Source organism: Bombina bombina, chromosome 6 (genome assembly GCF_027579735.1).
Source record: "Bombina bombina isolate aBomBom1 chromosome 6, aBomBom1.pri, whole genome shotgun sequence".
Classification (NCBI taxonomy): Eukaryota; Metazoa; Chordata; class Amphibia; order Anura; family Bombinatoridae; genus Bombina; species Bombina bombina.
In genome coordinates this window covers 344,137,658-344,157,951 of record NC_069504.1, presented here as the reverse complement: position 1 = coordinate 344,157,951, position 20,294 = coordinate 344,137,658, and the positions used below count along the sequence as shown (strand labels likewise).

Genomic DNA, 20,294 nt, shown 5'->3' with positions numbered 1-20,294 from the left:
TGTGAATAAAGTTGCACTAAACACTTCTTGCATACATTCATCTGTTTCCCCTGAATATAGCGGTTTACTAATATATTCCTTTAGGTAGTGCCATTGATTCTATCAATTCCACAAACGTATACATACATGTAACTATGTATGTATGTGTGTGTGTGTGTGTGTGTATATATATATCAAGTAGAATGTCACAAGAACCGAACACTGAGTGGACTGAATCTTAAGACGAGCACCGTCCACTGCATATATGCGCTAGTAAGAAAAGAAAAAAACAGCAGCTGTTAAAGAAACTACAGGTGAAACAAAAGTGAACACTTCTGATTACATCTATAGCAAAAACATACAAACAAAGGGGACAACAACGCTAGGAATTCTATACTAAATCACGATTAAAAAAAGTTCATACAATCCAAAATCCCCTTATGGGATATAATAAATATAAAATTTGTTATACGTCCAAAATAGAAAGATGTCAAGGTATTCTCCTTACTCGAAATTATCTCAATCTAATGAGGTAAGTTGCCGCATCTGTGGGGGGAGAGAAAACATCCAGCATACTTGTCCTTTAGTTAGGACTGTAAACAGTGGCTTTCATCCACCTCCTGGAGTATGTTAACTGGTCCTTCCTCTGTCCTTTTGTTTAGCAAAGAATGCTTGTCTGATATATAGATATATATATATATATATATATATATAGATATATATATATATATATATATATATATATATATATATATATATATATATATATATATATATATATATATATATATATATATATATATATATATATATATATATATATTTCGGAAACCCAAATGTTTTCTTTCATGATTCAGAGCATGCAATTTCTTTCCTAAGATATGATGAGTCCACATGATCATGAATTACTGTTGGGAATATCACTTCTGGCCAGGAGGAGGAGGCAAAGAGCACCACAGCTAAGCTGTTAAAGGGACAGTCAAGTCCCAAAAAAACTTTCCTTTTTCAAATAGGGCATGTTATTTTAAACAAATTTCCAATTTACTTTTATCACCAATTTTGCTTTGTTCTTTTGGTATTAGTTGAAAGCTAAACCTAGGAAGCCTCATAATTTCTAAGCCCTTGAAGGCCGCCTCTTATCACATGCTTTTTTTATTTGTTTTTCACAACAGGGGAGAGCTAGTTCATGTGAGCCATATAGATAACATTGTGATCATGCTTGTGGCAGACACTGCACTAATTGGCTAAAATGAAAATCGATAGATAATAAATAAAATGTCATGTGATCAGGGGGCTGTCAGAAGATGCTTAGATACAAGTTAATCACAGAGGTAAAAAGTATATTAATATAACTGTGTTGGTTGTGCAAAACTGGGCAATGGGTAATAAAGGGATTATCTATCTCTTTAAACAACAAAAATTCTGGTGTTGACTGTCCCTTTAAGTATCACTCCCCTTCCCACAAACCCCAGTCATTCTCTTTGCCTGCGGTGCAAGGAGGTGGTGAAGTTTTGGGTGTCTATTTTTAATTCTCTTCAATCAAGATTTTATTATTTTAAAAGCCAGAGTAGGGTTGCTCTGATCTTTCCTCTCAAGAGTGGGTCTAGCTGTACTCCACGCTAGTCTCTTCAGTAGGGCAGTGGTGGCTTTAAAGCAGTTAGGAACTTGTGGGGTGGGCCTCACTGCGTTTCTTAGCACTTTGCTGCCCCAGTACAGAAAGCCAGAATAGGCTTACTCTGTCCTTTCTTCTTTCCACAGGCCCCTGTGAGGAGTGGCTTCCTCTCATGCCGGGTGAGTTGTCCTCCTGCCATACAGCTAGACATGCAGGTAAGTGCCATTTTTTTGGATCCTATTATTATTATAATAATAATTATAAAGGCACTGAAGCAGATTGAGCTGCTCTAAGGTGGGACTTCGTCCTGTACATGGTTAGGACCCTTTATGGCAGTTAGCAGGCACTATAACTGTGCCAGAGAACTGGTGGCTCAGTGTTTTTGTTTTTTATTAAGGATGTGTAATGCAGACATAAAGAAACATATATGTTTTATGCAACATTCTTTTTCAAGAACTTTTATTTTTTTGTCTGGTGCTGCTGGAACAGACTTCTTTCCAGCTTTGCATTTAATCGCCATTACGGCTTCGGGGACTGCCTCCGACTCTAGAATTGATGCAGATCATTTCTGAGGCAGCTTTTGCGAAGAGAAATGCGCGCTTTCACTTTGTGGCACAGTGTACAGCCGGTCACGTGACTTCCTCTGATCGGAGAGTCGATAGGAGTCCGGATCCGTTACTGGAGCTAAGTCGCTTTGCTCAATTCGTTCCGTAGTGCAGGGGGCAGGTAGGCACCTCAGCTATTCAGCTGAGGTGTAGAGGTGCTTATATTTCTTTCATGTAAAAGGCAAGAGTCCATGAGCTAGTGACGTATGGGATATACATTCCTATCAGGAGGGGCAAATTTTCCCAAACCTCAAAATGCCTATAAATACATCTCACACCACATTCACACCTTAGTTTTACAAACTTTGGCCTAGATTTGGAGTTTTGTCGGTAACGACCCGAAAAACTAACGCCGGCTTTTTTCTGGCCGCACCATAAAAATAACTCTGGTATCGAGAGTCCACATAAAGGCTGCGTTAGGCTCCAAAAAAGGAGCGTAGAGCATTTTTAACGCAGCTTCAACTCTCGATACCAGAGTTGCTTACGGACGCGGCCAGCCTCAAAAACGTGCTCGTGCACGATTCCCCCATAGGAAACAATGGGGCTGTTTGAGCTGAAAAAAAAAACAAACACCTGCAAAAAAGCAGCGTTCAGCTCCTAACGCAGCCCCATTGTTTGCTATGCGGTAACCCTTCCTACGTCTGCACTTAACACTCTAACATGTACCCCGAGTCTAAACACCCCTAACCTTACACTTATTAACCCCTAATCTGCCGCCCCCGCTATCGCTGACCCCTGCATATTATTATTAACCCCTAATCTGCCGCTCCGTAAACCGCCGCTACTTACATTATCCCTATGTACCCCTAATCTGCTGCCCCTAACACCGCCGACCCCTATATTATATTTATTAACCCCTAATCTGCCCCCCACAACGTCGCCTCCACCTGCCTACACTTATTAACCCCTAATCTGCCGACCGGACCTGAGCGCTACTATAATAAAGTTATTAACCCCTAACCCGCCTCACTAACCCTATCATAAATAGTATTAACCCCTAATCTGCCCTCCCTAACATCGCCGACACCTAACTTCAATTATTAACCCCTAATCTGCCGACCGAATCTCGCCGCTATTCTAATAAATGGATTAACCCCTAAAGCTAAGTCTAACCCTAACACTAACACCCCCCTAAGTTAAATATAATTTAAATCTAATGAAATTAATTAACTCTTATTATATAAATTATTCCTATTTAAAGCTAAATACTTACCTGTAAAATAAATCCTAATATAGCTACAATATAAATTATAATTATATTGTAGCTATTTTAGGATTAATATTTATTTTACAGGTAACTTTGTATTTATTTTAACCAGGTACAATAGCTATTAAATAGTTAAGAACTATTTAATAGCTAAAATAGTTAAAATAATTACAAATTTACCTGTAAAAGAAATCCTAACCTAAGTTACAAATAAACCTAACACTAGACTATCAATACATTAATTAAATAAACTACCTACAATTAACCTAACACTACACTATCAATAAATTAATTAAATACAATTGCTACAAATAAATACAATTAAATAAACTAGCTAAAGTACAAAAAATAAAAAAGAACTAAGTTACAAAAAATAAAAAAATATTTACAAACATAAGAAAAATATTACAACAATTTTAAACTAATTACACCTACTCTAAGCCCCCTAATAAAATAACAAAGCCCCCCAAAATAAAAAAATGCCCTACCCTATTTTAAATTACTAAAGTTCAAAGCTCTTTTACCTTACCAGCCCTGAACAGGGCCCTTTGCGGGGCATGCCCCAAGAAATTCAGCTCTTTTGCCTGTAAAAAAAAACATACAATACCCCCCCCAACATTACAACCCACCACCCACATACCCCTAATCTAACCCAAACCCCCCTTAAATAAACCTAACACTAAGCCCCTGAAGATCATCCTACCTTGTCTTCACCATACCAGGTTCACCGATCGGTCCAGAAGAGCTCCTCCGATGTCCTGATCCAAGCCCAAGCGGGGGGCTGAAGAGGTCCATGATCCGGCTGAAGTCTTCATCCAAGCGGGCCAGAAGAGGTCTTCCATCCGATTGAAGTCTTCATCCAAGCGGCATCCATCCGGAGCGAAGCGGCAGCATCCTGAAGACCTCCACCGCGGAACATCCATCCTGGCCGACGACTGAACGACGAATGACGGTTCCTTTAAATGACGTCACCCAAGATGGCGTCCCTCGAATTCCGATTGGCTGATAGGATTCTATCAGCCAATCGGAATTAAGGTAGGAATATTCTGATTGGCTGATGGAATCGGCCAATCAGAATCAAGTTCAATCCGATTGGCTGATCCGATCAGCCAATCAGATTGAGCTCGCATTCTATTGGCTGTGCCGATCAGCCAATAGAATGCGAGCTCAATCTGATTGGATCAGCCAATCGGATTGAACTTGATTCTGATTGGCTGATTCCATCAGCCAATCAGAATATTCCTACCTTAATTCCGATTGGCTGATAGAATCCTTTTCGAGGGACGCCATCTTGGATGACGTCCCTTAAAGGAACCGTCATTCTGCAGTTGGACGTCGCCGGAAGAAGATGGGTCCGCGGTGGAGGTCTTCAGGATGGAGCCGGTCGTCATCGGATGAAGATAGAAGATGCCGCTTGGATCAAGATGGTTGCCGGTCCGGATCGCCTTTTCTTCCCGGATAGGATGAAGACTTTGGAGCCTCTTCTGCACCTCTTCAGGCACCAGATGATGGATCGCCAACCCCCGCTTGGGTTGGATGAAGATTTTGGAGCCAGGACGGATCGGTGATACCTGGTGAGGTGAAGACAAGGTAGGATGATCTTCAGGGGATTAGTGTTAGGTTTATTTAAGGGGGGTTTGGGTTAGATTAGGGGTATGTGGGTGGTGGGTTGTAATGTTGGGGGGGGGGGGTATTGTATGTTTTTTTTTTACAGGCAAAAGAGCTGAACTTCTTGGGGCATGCCCCGCAAAGGGCCCTGTTCAGGGCTGGTAAGGTAAAAGAGCTTTTAACTTTAGTAATTTAGAATAGGGTAGGGCATTTTTTATTTTGGGGGGCTTTGTTGTTTTATTAGGGGGCTTAGAGTAGGTGTAATTAGTTTAAAATTGTTGTAATATTTTTCTTTATGTTTGTAGATATTTTTTTATTTTTTGTAACTTAGTTCTTTTTTATTTTTTGTACTTTAGCAAGTTTATTTATTTGTATTTATTGGTAGGAATTGTATTTAATTAATTTATTGATAGTGTAGTGTTAGGTTAATTGTAGTTAGTTTATTTAATTAATTTATTGATAGTGTAGTGTTAGGTTTATTGTAGGTAATTGTAGGTATTTTATTTAATTAATTTATTGATAGTATAGTGTTAGGTTTAATTGTAACTTAGGTTAGGATTTCTTTTACAGGTAAATTTGTAATTATTTTAACTATTTTAGCTATTAAATAGTTCTTAACTATTTAATAGCTATTGTACCTGGTTAAAATAAATACAAAGTTACCTGTAAAATAAATATTAATCCTAAAATAGCTACAATATAATTATAATTTATATTGTAGCTATATTAGGATTTATTTTACAGGTAAGTATTTAGCTTTAAATAGGAATAATTTATTTAATAAGAGTTAATTAATTTTGTTAGATTTAAATTATATTTAACTTAGGGGGGTGTTAGTGTTAGGGTTAGACTTAGCTTTAGGGGTTAATCCATTTATTAGAATAGCGGTGAGCTCCGGTCGGCAGATTAGGGGTTAATAATTGAAGTTAGGTGTCGGCGATGTTAGGGAGGGCAGATTAGGGGTTAATACTATTTATTATAGGGTTAGTGAGGCGGATTAGGGGTTAATAACTTTATTATAGTAGCGCTCAGGTCCGCTCGGCAGATTAGGGGTTAATAAGTGTAGGCAGGTGGAGGCGACGTTGTGGGGGGCAGATTAGGGGTTAATAAATATAATATAGGGGTCGGCGGTGTTTGGGGCAGCAGATTAGGGGTACATAAGGATAACGTAGGTGGCGGTCGGCAGATTAGGAGTTAAAAAAAATTATTTGAGTGGCGGCGATGTGGGGGGGCCTCGGTTTAGGGGTACATAGGTAGTTTATGGGTGTTAGTGTACTTTAGAGTACAGTAGTTAAGAGCTTTATAAACCGGCGTTAGCCCAGAAAGCTCTTAACTACTGACTTTTTTCCTGCGGCTGGAGTTTTGTCGTTAGAGTTCTAACGCTCACTTCAGAAACGACTCTAAATACCGGAGTTAGAGAAATCCCATTGAAAACATAGGATACGCAATTGACGTAAGGGGATCTGCGGTATGGAAAAGTCGCGGCTGAAAAGTGAGCGTTAGACCCTATTTTGAGTGACTCCAAATACCGGCGGTAGCCTAAAACCAGCGTTAGGAGCCTCTAACGCTGGTTTTCACGGCTAACGCCAAACTCTAAATCTAGGCCTCAGTTTCCACTAGAGGTTGTGAAGTAAGTTTGTGCTTGCTTTCTTCTATGATAAGAGCTTCTAAGCATTTGGAAGCCCAATTCCTCTCAGAGTACAGTGATTGTCAGAGGGATGAGAAGAGAGTATCGCCTGTTGATTTTTATGGTTTCACTCATGGGAAATCTTTTCAAGGGTTCTCTGTTTATCGGTCATAGGGATTCATCTCCTTCCTCCCTTTTAAGATCGACGATATACTTTTACATACCATTACCTCTGCTGATAGTTTTCAGTACTGGTTTGGCTATCTGCTATATGTGGATGGGTGTCTTTCGGTAAGTATGTATCATTGTTTAAGACACTCTCGGCTATGTTTGGCGCTTTATGTATTAATATAACGTTTTAAATATATGTATATACTTTATATTTACCATGAGTCAGAATGCAAATGGAAAAGACATAGACATAACAGTTTCAGTATGGGAATCATGTTTTAGGAAGTTTATTTTTTTAAAAATATTTTCTTACCTGGGGGCGGGGTTTAGAGGTTTTTTTTGTTTGTTTTTTCCATTTTGACTTGTTTTTCCTTAATTTCATGGGCAAATCTAGACTCGCAAGGGCGCAGAATGCTGTTATTTATTGCGTCATTTTTGGCCCTGAAAATTTTTTTGTGAAAAATTTGCGTCTATAGGGTTTCATCATATCCTGCGTCTTTATTGACGTTAGGTTGTTTGGCGCAAAGTCACGCTCATTATGATGCAAGTTGCGTTATTTCCGGATGTTGGTTGGCGCCACAAAATATTCACTTCCCTTTGCGTCATACTTGCCACCAAATATTTTTTAGTTATATTACCCCACTTCCTTTTATGCTCCTTGATCTCTATATATTCTAGAGGGCTATGCTGTTTTCTTTTCTGCCTATTTAGCATATGCATTTTTTTTTCCCATTCCTATATGAGGAAATTGGATATTTTGTTTTAAATGTTATTTTTTCTTTTACATTTTGCAAGATGGCTGTCTGATCCTCTCTCTCAGAAGCTACTGTAGGAACCATGCTGCCTGAACACAGTTCTACCAAAACAAAGTGTATCTGTTGTGAGCAAGCTGAGATTATATCTCCGGCTATATTATGTAACAGTTGTCATGATAAGCTTTTGCATGCGGATAATGTTTCTATTGGTACTAGTACAGCGTCTGTTGTTCCCTCAACATCCAATGTACATGATATCCCTGTTGATATGAAAAATTATATTGCTGATGCAATACAGAAGGCTATGTCTGCTATTCCACCTTCTAATCAATGTAAAAAGGTATTTTTAAAACTTATGTCATTTGTAATGACCGACAACATACTGAGATATCCTCCTCTGAAGAGGATCTCTCTGGTTCAGAAGATCCTATTTCAGACATTGAAATTGATAAATCTTATCTTTTTAAGATTGAATATATTCGGTCTGTTGAAAGAAATATTGGTTACTTTGGGTATTGAGGAGTCTGGTCCTCTTGATAACAAAACCAGTAAACGTTTAAATTCTGTTTTTTAAACCTCCTGTGATTACTCTTGAGGTTTTTCCTGTTCCAGATGCGGTTTCTGATGTGATTGCCAAGGAATGGTCTAAAACTGGTGCTTCTTTTAATCCTTCTTCTAGGTTTAAGATGTTCTATCCTTTACCAGTGGCTAATTTGGAGTTTTGTGAAAAAGTCCCTAAGGTTGATGGGGCTATTTCTACTCATGCTAGATGTACTACTATTCCTATGGAAGATAGTACTTCTTTTAAGGATCCTTTAGATAGAAAGATTGTATCTTATCTGAGGAAAGCTTATTTACATTCTGGTTATATTCTCAGGCCTGCCATCTCTATGGCTGATGTTGCGGCTGCTTCAACTTATTGGTTGGATACCTTAGCACAACTGGAAGCAGATCCTGATTTGTCTAGCATTGTTAGTTTGCTTCAACATGCTAATCATTTTATATGTGATGCTATTTTTGATATCCTCCAGATTGATGTTAAATCTATGTCCATTTTAGCTATAAGAGCTTTATGGCTTAAATCATGGAATGCTGACATGGTATCTAAATCTAGATTACTATCTCTATCTTTCCAGGGTAATAATTTATTTGGTTCTCAGTTGGATTCTATTATTTCCACTATCACTGGGGGGAAGGGAGTTTTTTTGCCCCAAGCTAAAAAGACTAAGGATAAATCTAAAGCTTCTAATCGTTTTCGTTCCTTTCGTCAGAATAGAGAGCAGAAAACCATTTCTTCCCCTAAGAACTCTGGTTCCAATTGGAAGCCATCTTCAAATTGGAATAATTCCAAGACTTATAAGAAACCAAAGCCAGCCCCCAAGACTGCATGAAGGTGCGGCCCTTAATCCAGTTCAACTGGTGGGGGGCAGATTGCCCAAATGTTTTGAAATAATTTCAGATTCTGTTCAGAATCAGTGGATTCAGAGCATTGTCTCTCAAGGGTATTGAATAGGTTTCAGAATAAAACCTTCTGTGAGAAGATTCTTCCTCTCTCACGTTCCAACAAATCCTGTGAAAGCTCAGGCTTTTCTGAAGTGTGTTTCAGATCTGGAGCTTTCAGGGGTGATTATACCAGTTCTGCTTCAGAAACAGGGTCTGGGTTTTTATTCAAATCTATTCATTGTCCCAAAGAAAGAAAACTCATTCAGACCAGTTCTGGATCTGAAGTTTTTGAATCTTTTTGTAAGAGTCCCAACTTTCAAGATGGTGACTATAAGGACTATTCTGCTTTTTGTTCAGCAAGGTCATTACATGTCCACAAAAGACTTACAGGACGCTTATCTTCACATTCAGATTCATCCAGACCACTATCTGTTTCTGAGATTCTCTTTTCTAGACAAACATTACCAATTTGTCGCTCTTCCATTTGGCCTAGTGACAGCTCCAAGAATCTCTTTGAAGGTTCTTGGTGCCCTTCTATCTGTAATCGGAGAGCAGGGTATTGCAGTGTTTCCTTATTTGGGTGATGTCTTGGTACTGGCTCAATCTTTTCATTTAGCAGAATCTCACACAAATAAACTAGTGTTGTTTCTTAAAAGACATGGTTGGAGGATCAATTTACCAAAGAGTTTCTTGATTCCTCAGACAACGGTTACCTTTTCAGGTTTTCAGATAGATTCAGTGTCCATGACTCTGTCTTTAATAGACAAGAGATGAATGAAATTGGTTTCAGCCTGTCGAAACCTTCAGTCTCGATCATTCCCTTCAGTGACTATGTGCATGGAAGTTTTAGGTCTCATGACTGCAGCATCGGACGCAATCCCCTTTGCTCGTTTTCATATGAGACCTCTGCAGCTTTGCATGCTGAATCAATGGTGCAGGGATTATACTCGGATATCACAATTGATATTCTTAAATCCCAGCATTCTACTCTCTCTGACTTGGTGGTTAGACCATCGTATTGTTCAAGGAGTCTCTTTTTTGTTCGTCCTTCCTGGACTGTAGTCTCAACAGATGCAAGTCTTTCAGGTTGGGGAGCTGTCTGGGGGTCTCTGACAGCACAAGGGGTTACCAATCAATATCTTAGAACTCCGTGCTATTATCAGGGCTCTTCAGGCTTGGTCTCTATTAAAGAGAGAACTTTTCATTCGCTTTCAGACAGACAATATCACAACTTTGGCATATGTCAATCATCAGGGAGGAACTCACAGTCCTTTAGCAATGAAAGGAGTATCACGGATACTTTCTTGGACTGAATCCAACTCTTGTCTAATTTTTGCGATTCATATCCCAGGTGTAGACAGTTGGGAAGCGGATTATCTCAGCCGTCAGACTTTACATCTGGGGGTGTGGTCTCTCCATCCAGATGTGTTTTTTTTCAGATTGTACAGATGTGGGGTCTTCCAGAAATAGATCTGATGGCTTCCCATCTAAACAAGAAACTTCCCAGGTACCTTTCCAGGTCCAGGGATCCTCAGGCGGAGATGGTGGATGTGTTGGCAGTTCCTTGGTCTTACCAACTTGCTAATATTTTTCCGCCTCGAGTTCTTCTTCCAAGGGTGATCTCCAAGATCATAATGGAACAATCGCATGTGTTTCTGATAGCACCATCATGGCCTCACAGGTTTTGGTATGCAGATCTTGTCCGGATATCCAGTTGTCAACCTTGGCCACTTCCTTTAAGGCCAGACCTTCTGTCTCAATGGCTGTTTTGCCATCAGGATCTCAAATCACTAAATTTGAAGGTATGGGAATTGAACACTTAGTCATAGCGGTTTCTCTGACTCCGTGATTAATACTATGTTGCAGGCTCGTAAGTCTGTTTCAAGGAAGATTTATTATCGGGTTTGGAAAACTTATATTTCATGGTGTTCTCATAAATTCTCTTGGCATTCTTTTAGAATACAGCTTTATCCTGATGGAAAAGGAGACTCTCACAAGAGAAAGCAGACAGACAATTCAGAAACTCTTCTAGCAGATGAGAGCCAAAAGGAACAATACTTTCCAAGAAAGTATTTTAATATCCAAAGAATGCATAGGCTCAAAAGGAGGAGCCTGCAAAACCTTTAAAACCCAAATTAAGACTCCAAGGAGGAGATATGGATTTAATAACAGGCTTGATACGGACCAAAGCCTGAACAAAACAGTGAATATCAGGAAGTTTAGCAATCTTTCTATGAAATAAAACAGAGCAGAGAGTTGTCCCTTAAAAGTACTTGCAGACAAACCTTTATCCAAACAGTCCTGAAGAAACTGTAAAATTCTAGGATTTGCGGACTTTGTTTAAATTTCTTCCTAAGGTTGTGAATTCTAACAACATTAGTAGGGTAATTTTTGTTCCTTCCTTGTGTCCGAATCCTAAGAATTCTCTTGAGAAATCGTTACACTCTTTGAATGTAGTAAGATCTTTGAAATACTATGTTGAGGCTACTAAAGAGTTCAGGAAGACTTCTAGTCTATTTGTTGTATTTTATGGTTCTAGGAAAGGTCAGAAAGCCTCTGCCATTTCTTTGGCATCTTGGTTAAAGCTTTTGATTCACAAGGCTTAATTGGTGGCAGGGCAGTCTCCACCTCAGAATTACGGCTCATTCTACTAGATCAGTTGCCACTTCTTGGGCTTTTAAGAATGAAGCTTCAGTTGATCAGATTTGCAAAGCAACAACTTGGTCTTCTTTGCATACATTTACTAAATTTTACCATTTCAATGTATTTGCTTCTTCTGAGGCAGTCTTTGGTAGAAAAGTTCTTCAGGTAGCGGTCTTAGTTTGATTCTTCTGTTTATATATTTTTTTTTTTTCTTGAAATTTATAAGAAAAACTTATTTTTTGTTTGGATTTAATTTCTCAGCGGAAATAGCTGTTTTTATTTTATCCCTCCCTCTCTAGTTACTCTTCTGTGAACTTCCACATCTTGGGTATTTTATCCCATACGTCACTAGCTCATGGACTCTTTCCATTTACATGAAAGAAAACATAATTTTATGCAAGAACTTACCTGATAAATTAATTTCTTTCATAATGGCAAGAGTCCATGAGGCCCACCCTGTTTGTGGTGGATATATATATATATATATACACAATATTATTTCCAGTTCCTCCTTCCTTTTTTTTGTATGCTTTTTTTTTACTCCTTTTTTTTACACCTCACTACTTGGCTATACGTTAAACTAAGGTGTGAATGTGGTGGGAGGTGTATTTATAGGCACTTTGAGGTTTGCGAAACTTTGCCCCTCCTGGTAGGAATGTATGTCCCATACCGCACTAGCTCATGGACTCTTGTCATTATGAAAGAAATTAATTTATCAGGTAAGTTCTTACATAAATTGTTTTTTCTGGTTGTCACACTCATAATTATCTCACTGATGGTTATATCATTTTTGGCACTTAACCTAAGAGTAACTTGCTTTTGAATATCCCGATTGGGGACATTGTTGTCATCTATACGATCTTAAAGAGACATTATTTTAAAAAAAATATATATATTTTTTTTATTCTTTTCAAAAATGGACCAAGAGTCTCTGCCTTCCGTTGCATGCAAGCTTTGTTTAGATAGCCAAGTGTAACCCCCTTTGCCTTTTTGTTCTTCATGTATTGAGAGGACATTAATGTATAAAGATAAGATTTTTAATTCTGAGCCACCTTTCTCTCAGGTTGATGCTGTTCTGGCAATGCCACAGCTTCCTTGTCAAACGTCCCAAGCCGTAACAGCGTCAAAAGCAGTGCCCTGTGGTTCTTCTGTCTCTTGGAAAAGGTTATTTGCGAGGAGAGATTGCTGCCCAGGTATCTTCTGCAGTATCTGAGGCATTAGCTGCCATTCCCATGTTACAGGGAAGACGCAAGATGAAATTTAGAGATTCGCTTAGTAAGGTTTCTGATCCAGTTCTGACTAACCAAGTTTCTCCTTCTCATAGGTCTGAAGAGGAAGATACGTCGGTAGCCTCTGAGACAGTGTAAATCCTTCATCTGATGCTGAAGTTTTATCCTTCAGATTTAAACTTGAACACCTCCGTGCTTTGTTAAAGGAGGTTTTGGCTACTCTGGACGACTACGATAACCCTATCGTTGTCCACCCTAAGAAATCTAGTAAACTTAATAGAAACGTTGAGGTCTCTTCCTCTGTGAAGGTGTTTCCTGTGCCAGACCGTGCTACGGAGATTATTGTAAAGGGAATGGGAGAGACCTGGTATCCCTTTTACTCCGTCGCCAGTGTTTAAAAAGATGTTCCCGGTGGCTGACTCCATTAAGGAGTTGTGGCAGACGATGCCCAAAGTGGAAGGGGCGATTTCTACTCTTGCTAAGAGAACTACTATTCCTATAGAGGATAGCTGCTCTTTTAATGATCTAATGGACAAAAAGCTGGAGGCTTTTTTGAAAAAGATGTATGTTCATCGCGGTCTCCAATGGCAACCTACAGTGTGTATTGCCACTGTGACAAGTGCAGCAGATTGGTTCGACGCATTGTCTGAGTCTCTTCAAGTTAGCCAATTCCTTTATTACTGCCTCATTGCAGGTCATTTAAGTTGGGAGCCAAAATATCTGGTTTCTGTCCTAGCGTGCAGTGCTTTTATGATTAAAATCTTGGTCAGCGGTTGTTTCATTTAAGTCCAAGCTTTTGATGATCCCTTACAAGGGTAAGACCTTGTTTGGACCTGGTCTGGCAGAAATTATTTCCGATATCACGGGTGGTAAAGGGTCTTTTCTGCTGCAAGATAAGAAAAATAGACCGATAGGACGTCAGAAATTTTTGTTCCTTTCGTAACTTCAGAGGTAAGCCTTCCTCTTCCAAACCGGAACAGTCCAAACCTCCTTGGAATCCAATCAGTCTTGGAACAAGTGGAAGCATTCAAAGAAACCTGCAGCTGATTCCAAATCTGGATCGGATCAAGTCAGGGGCAGACTTTCTCAGTTCTCTCAAGCATGAATATGAGATGTCCCAGACCCTTGGGCTGTGGACAACGTATCCCAGGGTTACAAGTTGGAGTTAAAGACTTTTCCTCCCGGGAGCAGGTTCCACCTCTCAAGATAATCTGCAGACCAGATAAAGAGAGGCGTTCTTGAAATGTGTTCAGGACCTTTCCGACCTGGGAGTGATAGTTCCAGTTCCAATACAGGAACAGGGTATAGGGTTCTATTCCAATCTGTTTGTGGTTCCCAAAAAAGAGGGAACTTTACGACCGATTCTAGACTTGAAGTGTCTAAACAAGTTTCTCAAAGTACCGTCCTTCAAGATGGAAGCCATATGCTCCATTTTTCCCTTGTTCCAAGAGGGTCAGTTCATGACGACCATAGACCTGAAGGAGGCATACCTTCATGTTCCTATTCACAGGGATCATCACAAATTTCTGAGATTTGTCTTTCTGGACAAACACTTTCAGTTTGTAGCTCTTCCGTTTTGGCCTTGCCACAGCTCCCAGAATTTTCTCAAAGGTTCTGGGGGCACTCTTGGCAGTGATTCGGTCTCAGGGAATTGCAGTGGCACCCTATCTGGACGACATTCTGGTTCAGGTGCCATCTTTTCAACAAGCAAACTCTCATACAGAGATCTTGTCTTTTCTACGTTTCCACGGATGGAAAATGAACCTGCGAAAGAGTTCCCTTGTTCCAGCTACAAGGGTAGTTTTCTTAGGGACCTTAATAGATTCTCTATCGATGATGATATTTCTGACGGTGGTCAGAAAAGCCAAGATTCTTGCCTCTCTCTTCAGTCTGCTGTTCAGCCATCAGTGGCTCAATGTATGGAAGTAATTGGTCTGATTGTTGCATCCATGGACATCATTCCATTCACTTGGTTCCATTTGAGAGCTTTGCAGTTATGCATGCTCAGACAATGGAACAGGGACTATGTGGATATGTCTCAGAGGATAGATCTGGATCAGTGAACAAGAGACTCTCTCACATGGTGGCTGTCTCAAGAACATCTCTCTCAGGGGACATGTTTTTGGAGACCTTCCTGGGTGATTGCGACAACGGACGCCAGCTTACTGGGCTGGGGAGCAGTCTGGGACTCATTAAAAGTTTAGGCACTCTGTACTTGGGAGGAGTCTGCTCTTCCCATAAACATTTTAGAGGTGAAAGAGATTTTCAATGCTCTGATGGCTTGGCCTCAGTTAGCTTTAGCCCGATTTATCAGGTTCCAGTCGGACAACGTAACCTCAGTGGCTTACATTAACCACCCAGGAGTTGATTAGCCATGAAGGAGGTGGCTTGGATTATTCAGTGGGTGGAAGCTCACAATTGCTGTCTATCTGCCATCCAAATTCCAGGAGTGGACAACTAGGAAGCAGATTTTATGAGCAGACAGACTTTTCATCCCGGGGAGTGGGAGCTCCAACCAGAGGCGTTCTCCAGCTTGACTATCAAATGGGGGGTGCCGGAGCTGGATCTGATGGCATCTCGGCAGAATGCCAAGCTCCCGAGGTTACGGTTCGAGGTCAAGGGATACACAGGCTGCTCTGATAGATGTGGTGGTCCCTTGGAATTTCAGGATGGCATACCTGTTTCCTCCGTTTGCTCTCCTTCCACGAATCATTGCTCGTATCATGCAGGAGAAAGCGTCTGTGATTCTCATAGCTCCTGCGTGGCCTCGCAGGATCTGGTATGCAGACCTTCTGGAGATGTTGTCTCTTCCACCTTGGAGACTACCTCTGAGGAAGGACCTTCTACTTCAGGGTCCCTTCCTTCATCCAAATCTTGTTTCTCTGAAGCTGACTGCTTGGAGATTGAACGCTTAATTCTGGCTAAGCCTGGGTTTTCAGAGTTGGTCATTGAGACCATGATTCAGGCTCGCAAGCCTGTTTCTAGTAAGATTTACTAAAGATATGGTGTAATTATCTCTATTGGTGTGAATCCAAGGGTTACTCCTGGAGTAGGGTCAGTATTCCTAGGATTTTGTCTTTTCTCCAGGAAGGTCTGGAGAAGGGTTTGTCAGCATGTACTCTGAAGGGTCAGATCTCTGCCTTGTCTATTGTGCTACATAAGCATCTAGTGGATTTGCCAGACATGCAATCCTTTTCAGGCACTGATCAGAATCAGGCCTGTGTTTAAGTCGGTTTCTCCTCCTTGGAGCCTTAAGCTTATTTTTAAATTTTTGCAGCATGCTCTGTTTGAGCCTATGCATTCCATAGATATTTAGTGTTCTTGGAAGGTTTTGTTACTTGTTGCTATTTCTTCTGCTTGTAGAGTCTCGGAATTCTCTCAGCTTTGCAGTATGATTTTTCTCATCTTATCTTTCATGCTGCTAAGGTGGTTCTTCGTACTAAGTTAGGTTTTCTTCCTAAAGTTGTTTCGGCTAGAAATCTTAATCAAGAAATTGTTGTTCCTTCTCTATGTCCTAATCCTTCTTCTCATAAGGAATGTTTGTTACACAACCTGGATGTTGTGCTTGCTCTGAAGTTCTATCTACAGGTGACTAAGGATTTTCGTAAGTGTTCTGCCCTGTTTGTTTTTTTCTCTGGGAAACGTAAAGGTCAGAAAGCTGCAGCTACTTCTTTCTTTCTGGTTGAGAAGTATAATTTGTTTTGCCTATGAGACTGTTGGACAGCAGCCTCCTGAGAGAATTATGGCTTATTCCACTAGGGCTGTTTCTTCTTGGGCTCTCAAGAATGAAGCTTCTGTGGAATAGATTTGCAAAGCGGCGACTTGGTCTTCTCTGCATACTTTTTCCAAATGTTATACTTTTGCCTCGGCTGAGGCTTTCTTTGGGAGAAAGGTTCTTCAAGTGGTGGTGCCTTCTGTTTAGGTTTCCTGTCTTATCCCTCCCTAATCATCTGTATCCTCTGGCTTGGGTATTGATTCCCAACAGTAATTGATGATCCTGTGGACTCGCTATATCTTAGGAAATAAAACAAAATTTATGCTTACCTGATAAATTTCTTTCTTTCTGGATATGGTGAGTCCACGGCCCCACCCTTTTTATTTTAAGACTGGTATTTTTAACTTTAACCTCAGGCACCTCTACACCTTGTGTTATTCCGTTTTCTCCATTTTCCTTTGGTTGAATGACTGGGGTTTGTGGGAAGGGGAGTGATACTTAACAGCTTAGCTTTGGTGCTCTTTGCCTCCTCCTGCTGGCCAGGAGTGATATTCCCAACTGTAATTGATGATCCCATGGACTCGCCATATCCCGGAAAGAGAGACATTTATCAGGTAAGCATAAATTTTGTTTTTAAGCAACTTTCTAAATTACTCATCAATTTTTCTTTGTTCTCTTGGTATCTCTTTATTTGAAAAAGCAGGATTGTAAGCTTACAATCCTGCCCATCTTTGGTTCAGCACCTGGGTAGTGCTTGCTGATTGGTGGCTAAATGCAGCAACCAATCAGCAAGCGATATCCAGGGTGCTGATCAGGGACGGACTGATGGGGCAGGACAGGGAGGCTACAATGTTTAATTTTTATAAATTTGGGTTAGTGTGAGACAGTGGGGGCCCTTCTCTAATTTTTTCCCGGGGGCCATGATTGGTCTCAGTCTGCCCCTGTTGCTGAACCAAAAATGGGCCGGCTCGTAAGCTTACATTCCTGGTTTTTCAAATAAAAAAATAAATAATTGGTAATAGGAGAAAATTAGAAAGTTGCTTAAAATTGCATGCTCTATCTGAATCATAAAAAGAAAAAAAAATGGGTTCAGTATCCCTTTAAGAGGATTTCTGGTTACTGTTACATACTTCTTATAAGCATTTGTGATGTTTTGTTTTTTACAATAGTGGTGAATTGTATTTTTTACCAGCTGTATGTATAATTTATTTATTTTAATTTACAGTATTTGTTGCAGTTGGGACAACAGCTGCAGCACGGCTTGGAACACTTCCCGGTTGGCTGTTCTTCTGCTCTTTTGTGGGCATGTTCATGTTCTATTGTGCACACTGGCAGACCTATGTGTCAGGCAATCTGAAGTTTGGAATGTAAGTCCACTTTCCTTTTTATAGCTTAGGTTACTCCTTCTGATGTAGAGAATTCCTGAACACAATACATTTTATAGCCCATGTTTAACCACACATTTTTATTTTTTTTGTTTAAAATGATTCTTTCTTTGTCGTTCTCTTTTTGTTTTGACCAGTCTACTTTTCTGTCCTAGTGATTTTCAATTAGGCCCATCTACTGTTCTGTACTAGTGATTTTTAATTATGCCCCGACATTCAAACCATCGACAGACCAATGAGAAACTGCCTTTCTGGCCTCGTCATCCTCACAGTCCGTTGATAGATTCTAACAAAGGGGGCAGACCTGCAAAGTGCCGATGAGGGATGATGTGTCTCCCTCAGGAAATATTCGGGATTGCGGCATCTGCAAAAGTCTGCCGACATCGTCACTTGTCTGCACTTTCAGCAGGGGGGTGGGGGTGTATTTGAAGTGTTCTTACACAGCACAGACAGTGTGATCACTGAAACCAAACACTGTTTCTGTGTAGGAAAACTTTAAATGTAACTACGCCTACACTACCTGCCTCACACTGTAAAGTCTTGCCACTGAAGTGGTTGCGAGACACACCTGACTGAAACCCTACATGTAATCTGTACTTCAGAGATTGGAATATATTGCACTACTGGTAATGTATCCCAATCAAAATGCAGGTTACTCCCCTGGAACGCCCAGCTAACTCACACAGAACCCTACGTCATGTCTTCGCTATAACTGGCTAATGGAGACAAAAAAACAAAACTCCCTATTATATCTATAGGAGCTATGTCGATACATGTATGTACAATGTTTAAATGATATGAATTTTCTTATATAATGCATATTAATTGTAAGTATTGTATAAAATTTACTCATGGGTTTGTTTTTATATAATTTTAAACATTGTATATACTGCTCCTCTAAATTATTAAACCCTTACGCGCCCTCACCCCAGCACAACCTAACTCCGTTACACTATTAACCTAACCACCCCTAAACCGCCATAACCCCCAAAGCAAACACCCGCTAACCTATAAACCCCAAACCGCCACAACCCCCAACACAAATTAGCCCTGTACTACCTAACCGCTAACTCCCCAGGACCCCTAACCTAACATCGTCTAAATTAAACAAAATAACAAAAACTGAAATTACGCACAATTTAAAAAAAAAAAAAGTTATGCCTATCCTAAAACCTTAAGTCCTATTTAAAAAAAAAAAAAAATATATCCCAAAATTAAAAAACCCCTATACTAGCATTAAAACTTACTCTAATAATTGCCCTGAAAAGAGCATTTTGTAGGGCATTGCTCTTTTTTTTTTCTTTGCAAAAAGAATCCCTATTCTAAAACCATAGTAACCGCCCCCCCCCCCCAAATAAAAAGCCTACCTTAAAAAAAAAAAAAAGCTTAAAAAAATCTTAGCTGGCTGCTAAGATTTACATTCCTGCTTTTAAAATAAATATAGCAAGAGAACGAAGAAAAATTGATAATAGGAGCAAATTAGAAAGTTGCTTAAAATTTCATGCTCTATTTGAATCAGGAAAAAAATGGGTTCAGTGTCCCTTTTTAAAGAAAGAAATATGACCCTATATTTGATAGAGCAATACTAAAGAATGTAGTAATGAAAATCTAATGCCATATCATGAACATTAATTAGCTGATTTTTGTTTTCTTTAGAATTGATGTTACTGAACTTCAGATAGCTGTAACTATAGTGTTTTTAATGACTGCATTCGGTGGAACAACTTTGTGGGACTATGAGGTAAAACTATATCTATTCTAGAATATAAATATATATACAGCCTTAAAATGTATTGTATAGTAGAGAATACAAGTTGGTTTTGCTGTCAATTTGAATGTCTCATCCTCCCGTTTACATACATAGTAGCATAGTAGATGAGGTTGAAAGAAGACAGAAGTCCATTGAGTTCAACCTATACACAGACTACCTAATTTACTGTAATGCTACATCCTCTCTATTTATAATGTTTTAGTAGTTCTTTGCTAGTTACATTAACAAAACACATTCTTCTGCAAGAATAATGGGCACGTATATACAGATTTAATAAGCTACTCAGTGTTATTAAACAGTATGATATTGTAATATATATATATTTTTTTTAATTATGTGTAATTTAAAAAACTTTGTAATATACTTTCATTATTTATTTTTATATACTCTGCAAATTGGTTTTATAAATTCCACTCACTTTCTATAAAGTAATGGAAGCCGCCATGTCTAAATTTTAAAGGGATTATCCATCTTTTTATACAATAGCAATTTTCAAGTAGACTGTCCCTTTAGTATCCATTCCCCCGTTTTTCATAGCCAACAC

The 20,294-nt window shown here is 39.5% G+C and overlaps 1 protein-coding gene across 1 annotated transcript in view; it reads left to right on the top strand.

Moving 5' to 3' along the window:
- Positions 1 to 20,294, top strand: part of CHPT1 (choline phosphotransferase 1) — a 168,834-nt gene that overhangs the window by 53,226 nt on the left and 95,314 nt on the right. Inside the window, exons 3-4 of the mRNA XM_053716984.1 lie at positions 17,820 to 17,961; positions 19,636 to 19,720. Of these exons, the coding sequence (XP_053572959.1) occupies positions 17,820 to 17,961; positions 19,636 to 19,720 (227 nt within the window). The remainder of the gene's footprint in view (positions 1 to 17,819; positions 17,962 to 19,635; positions 19,721 to 20,294) is intronic.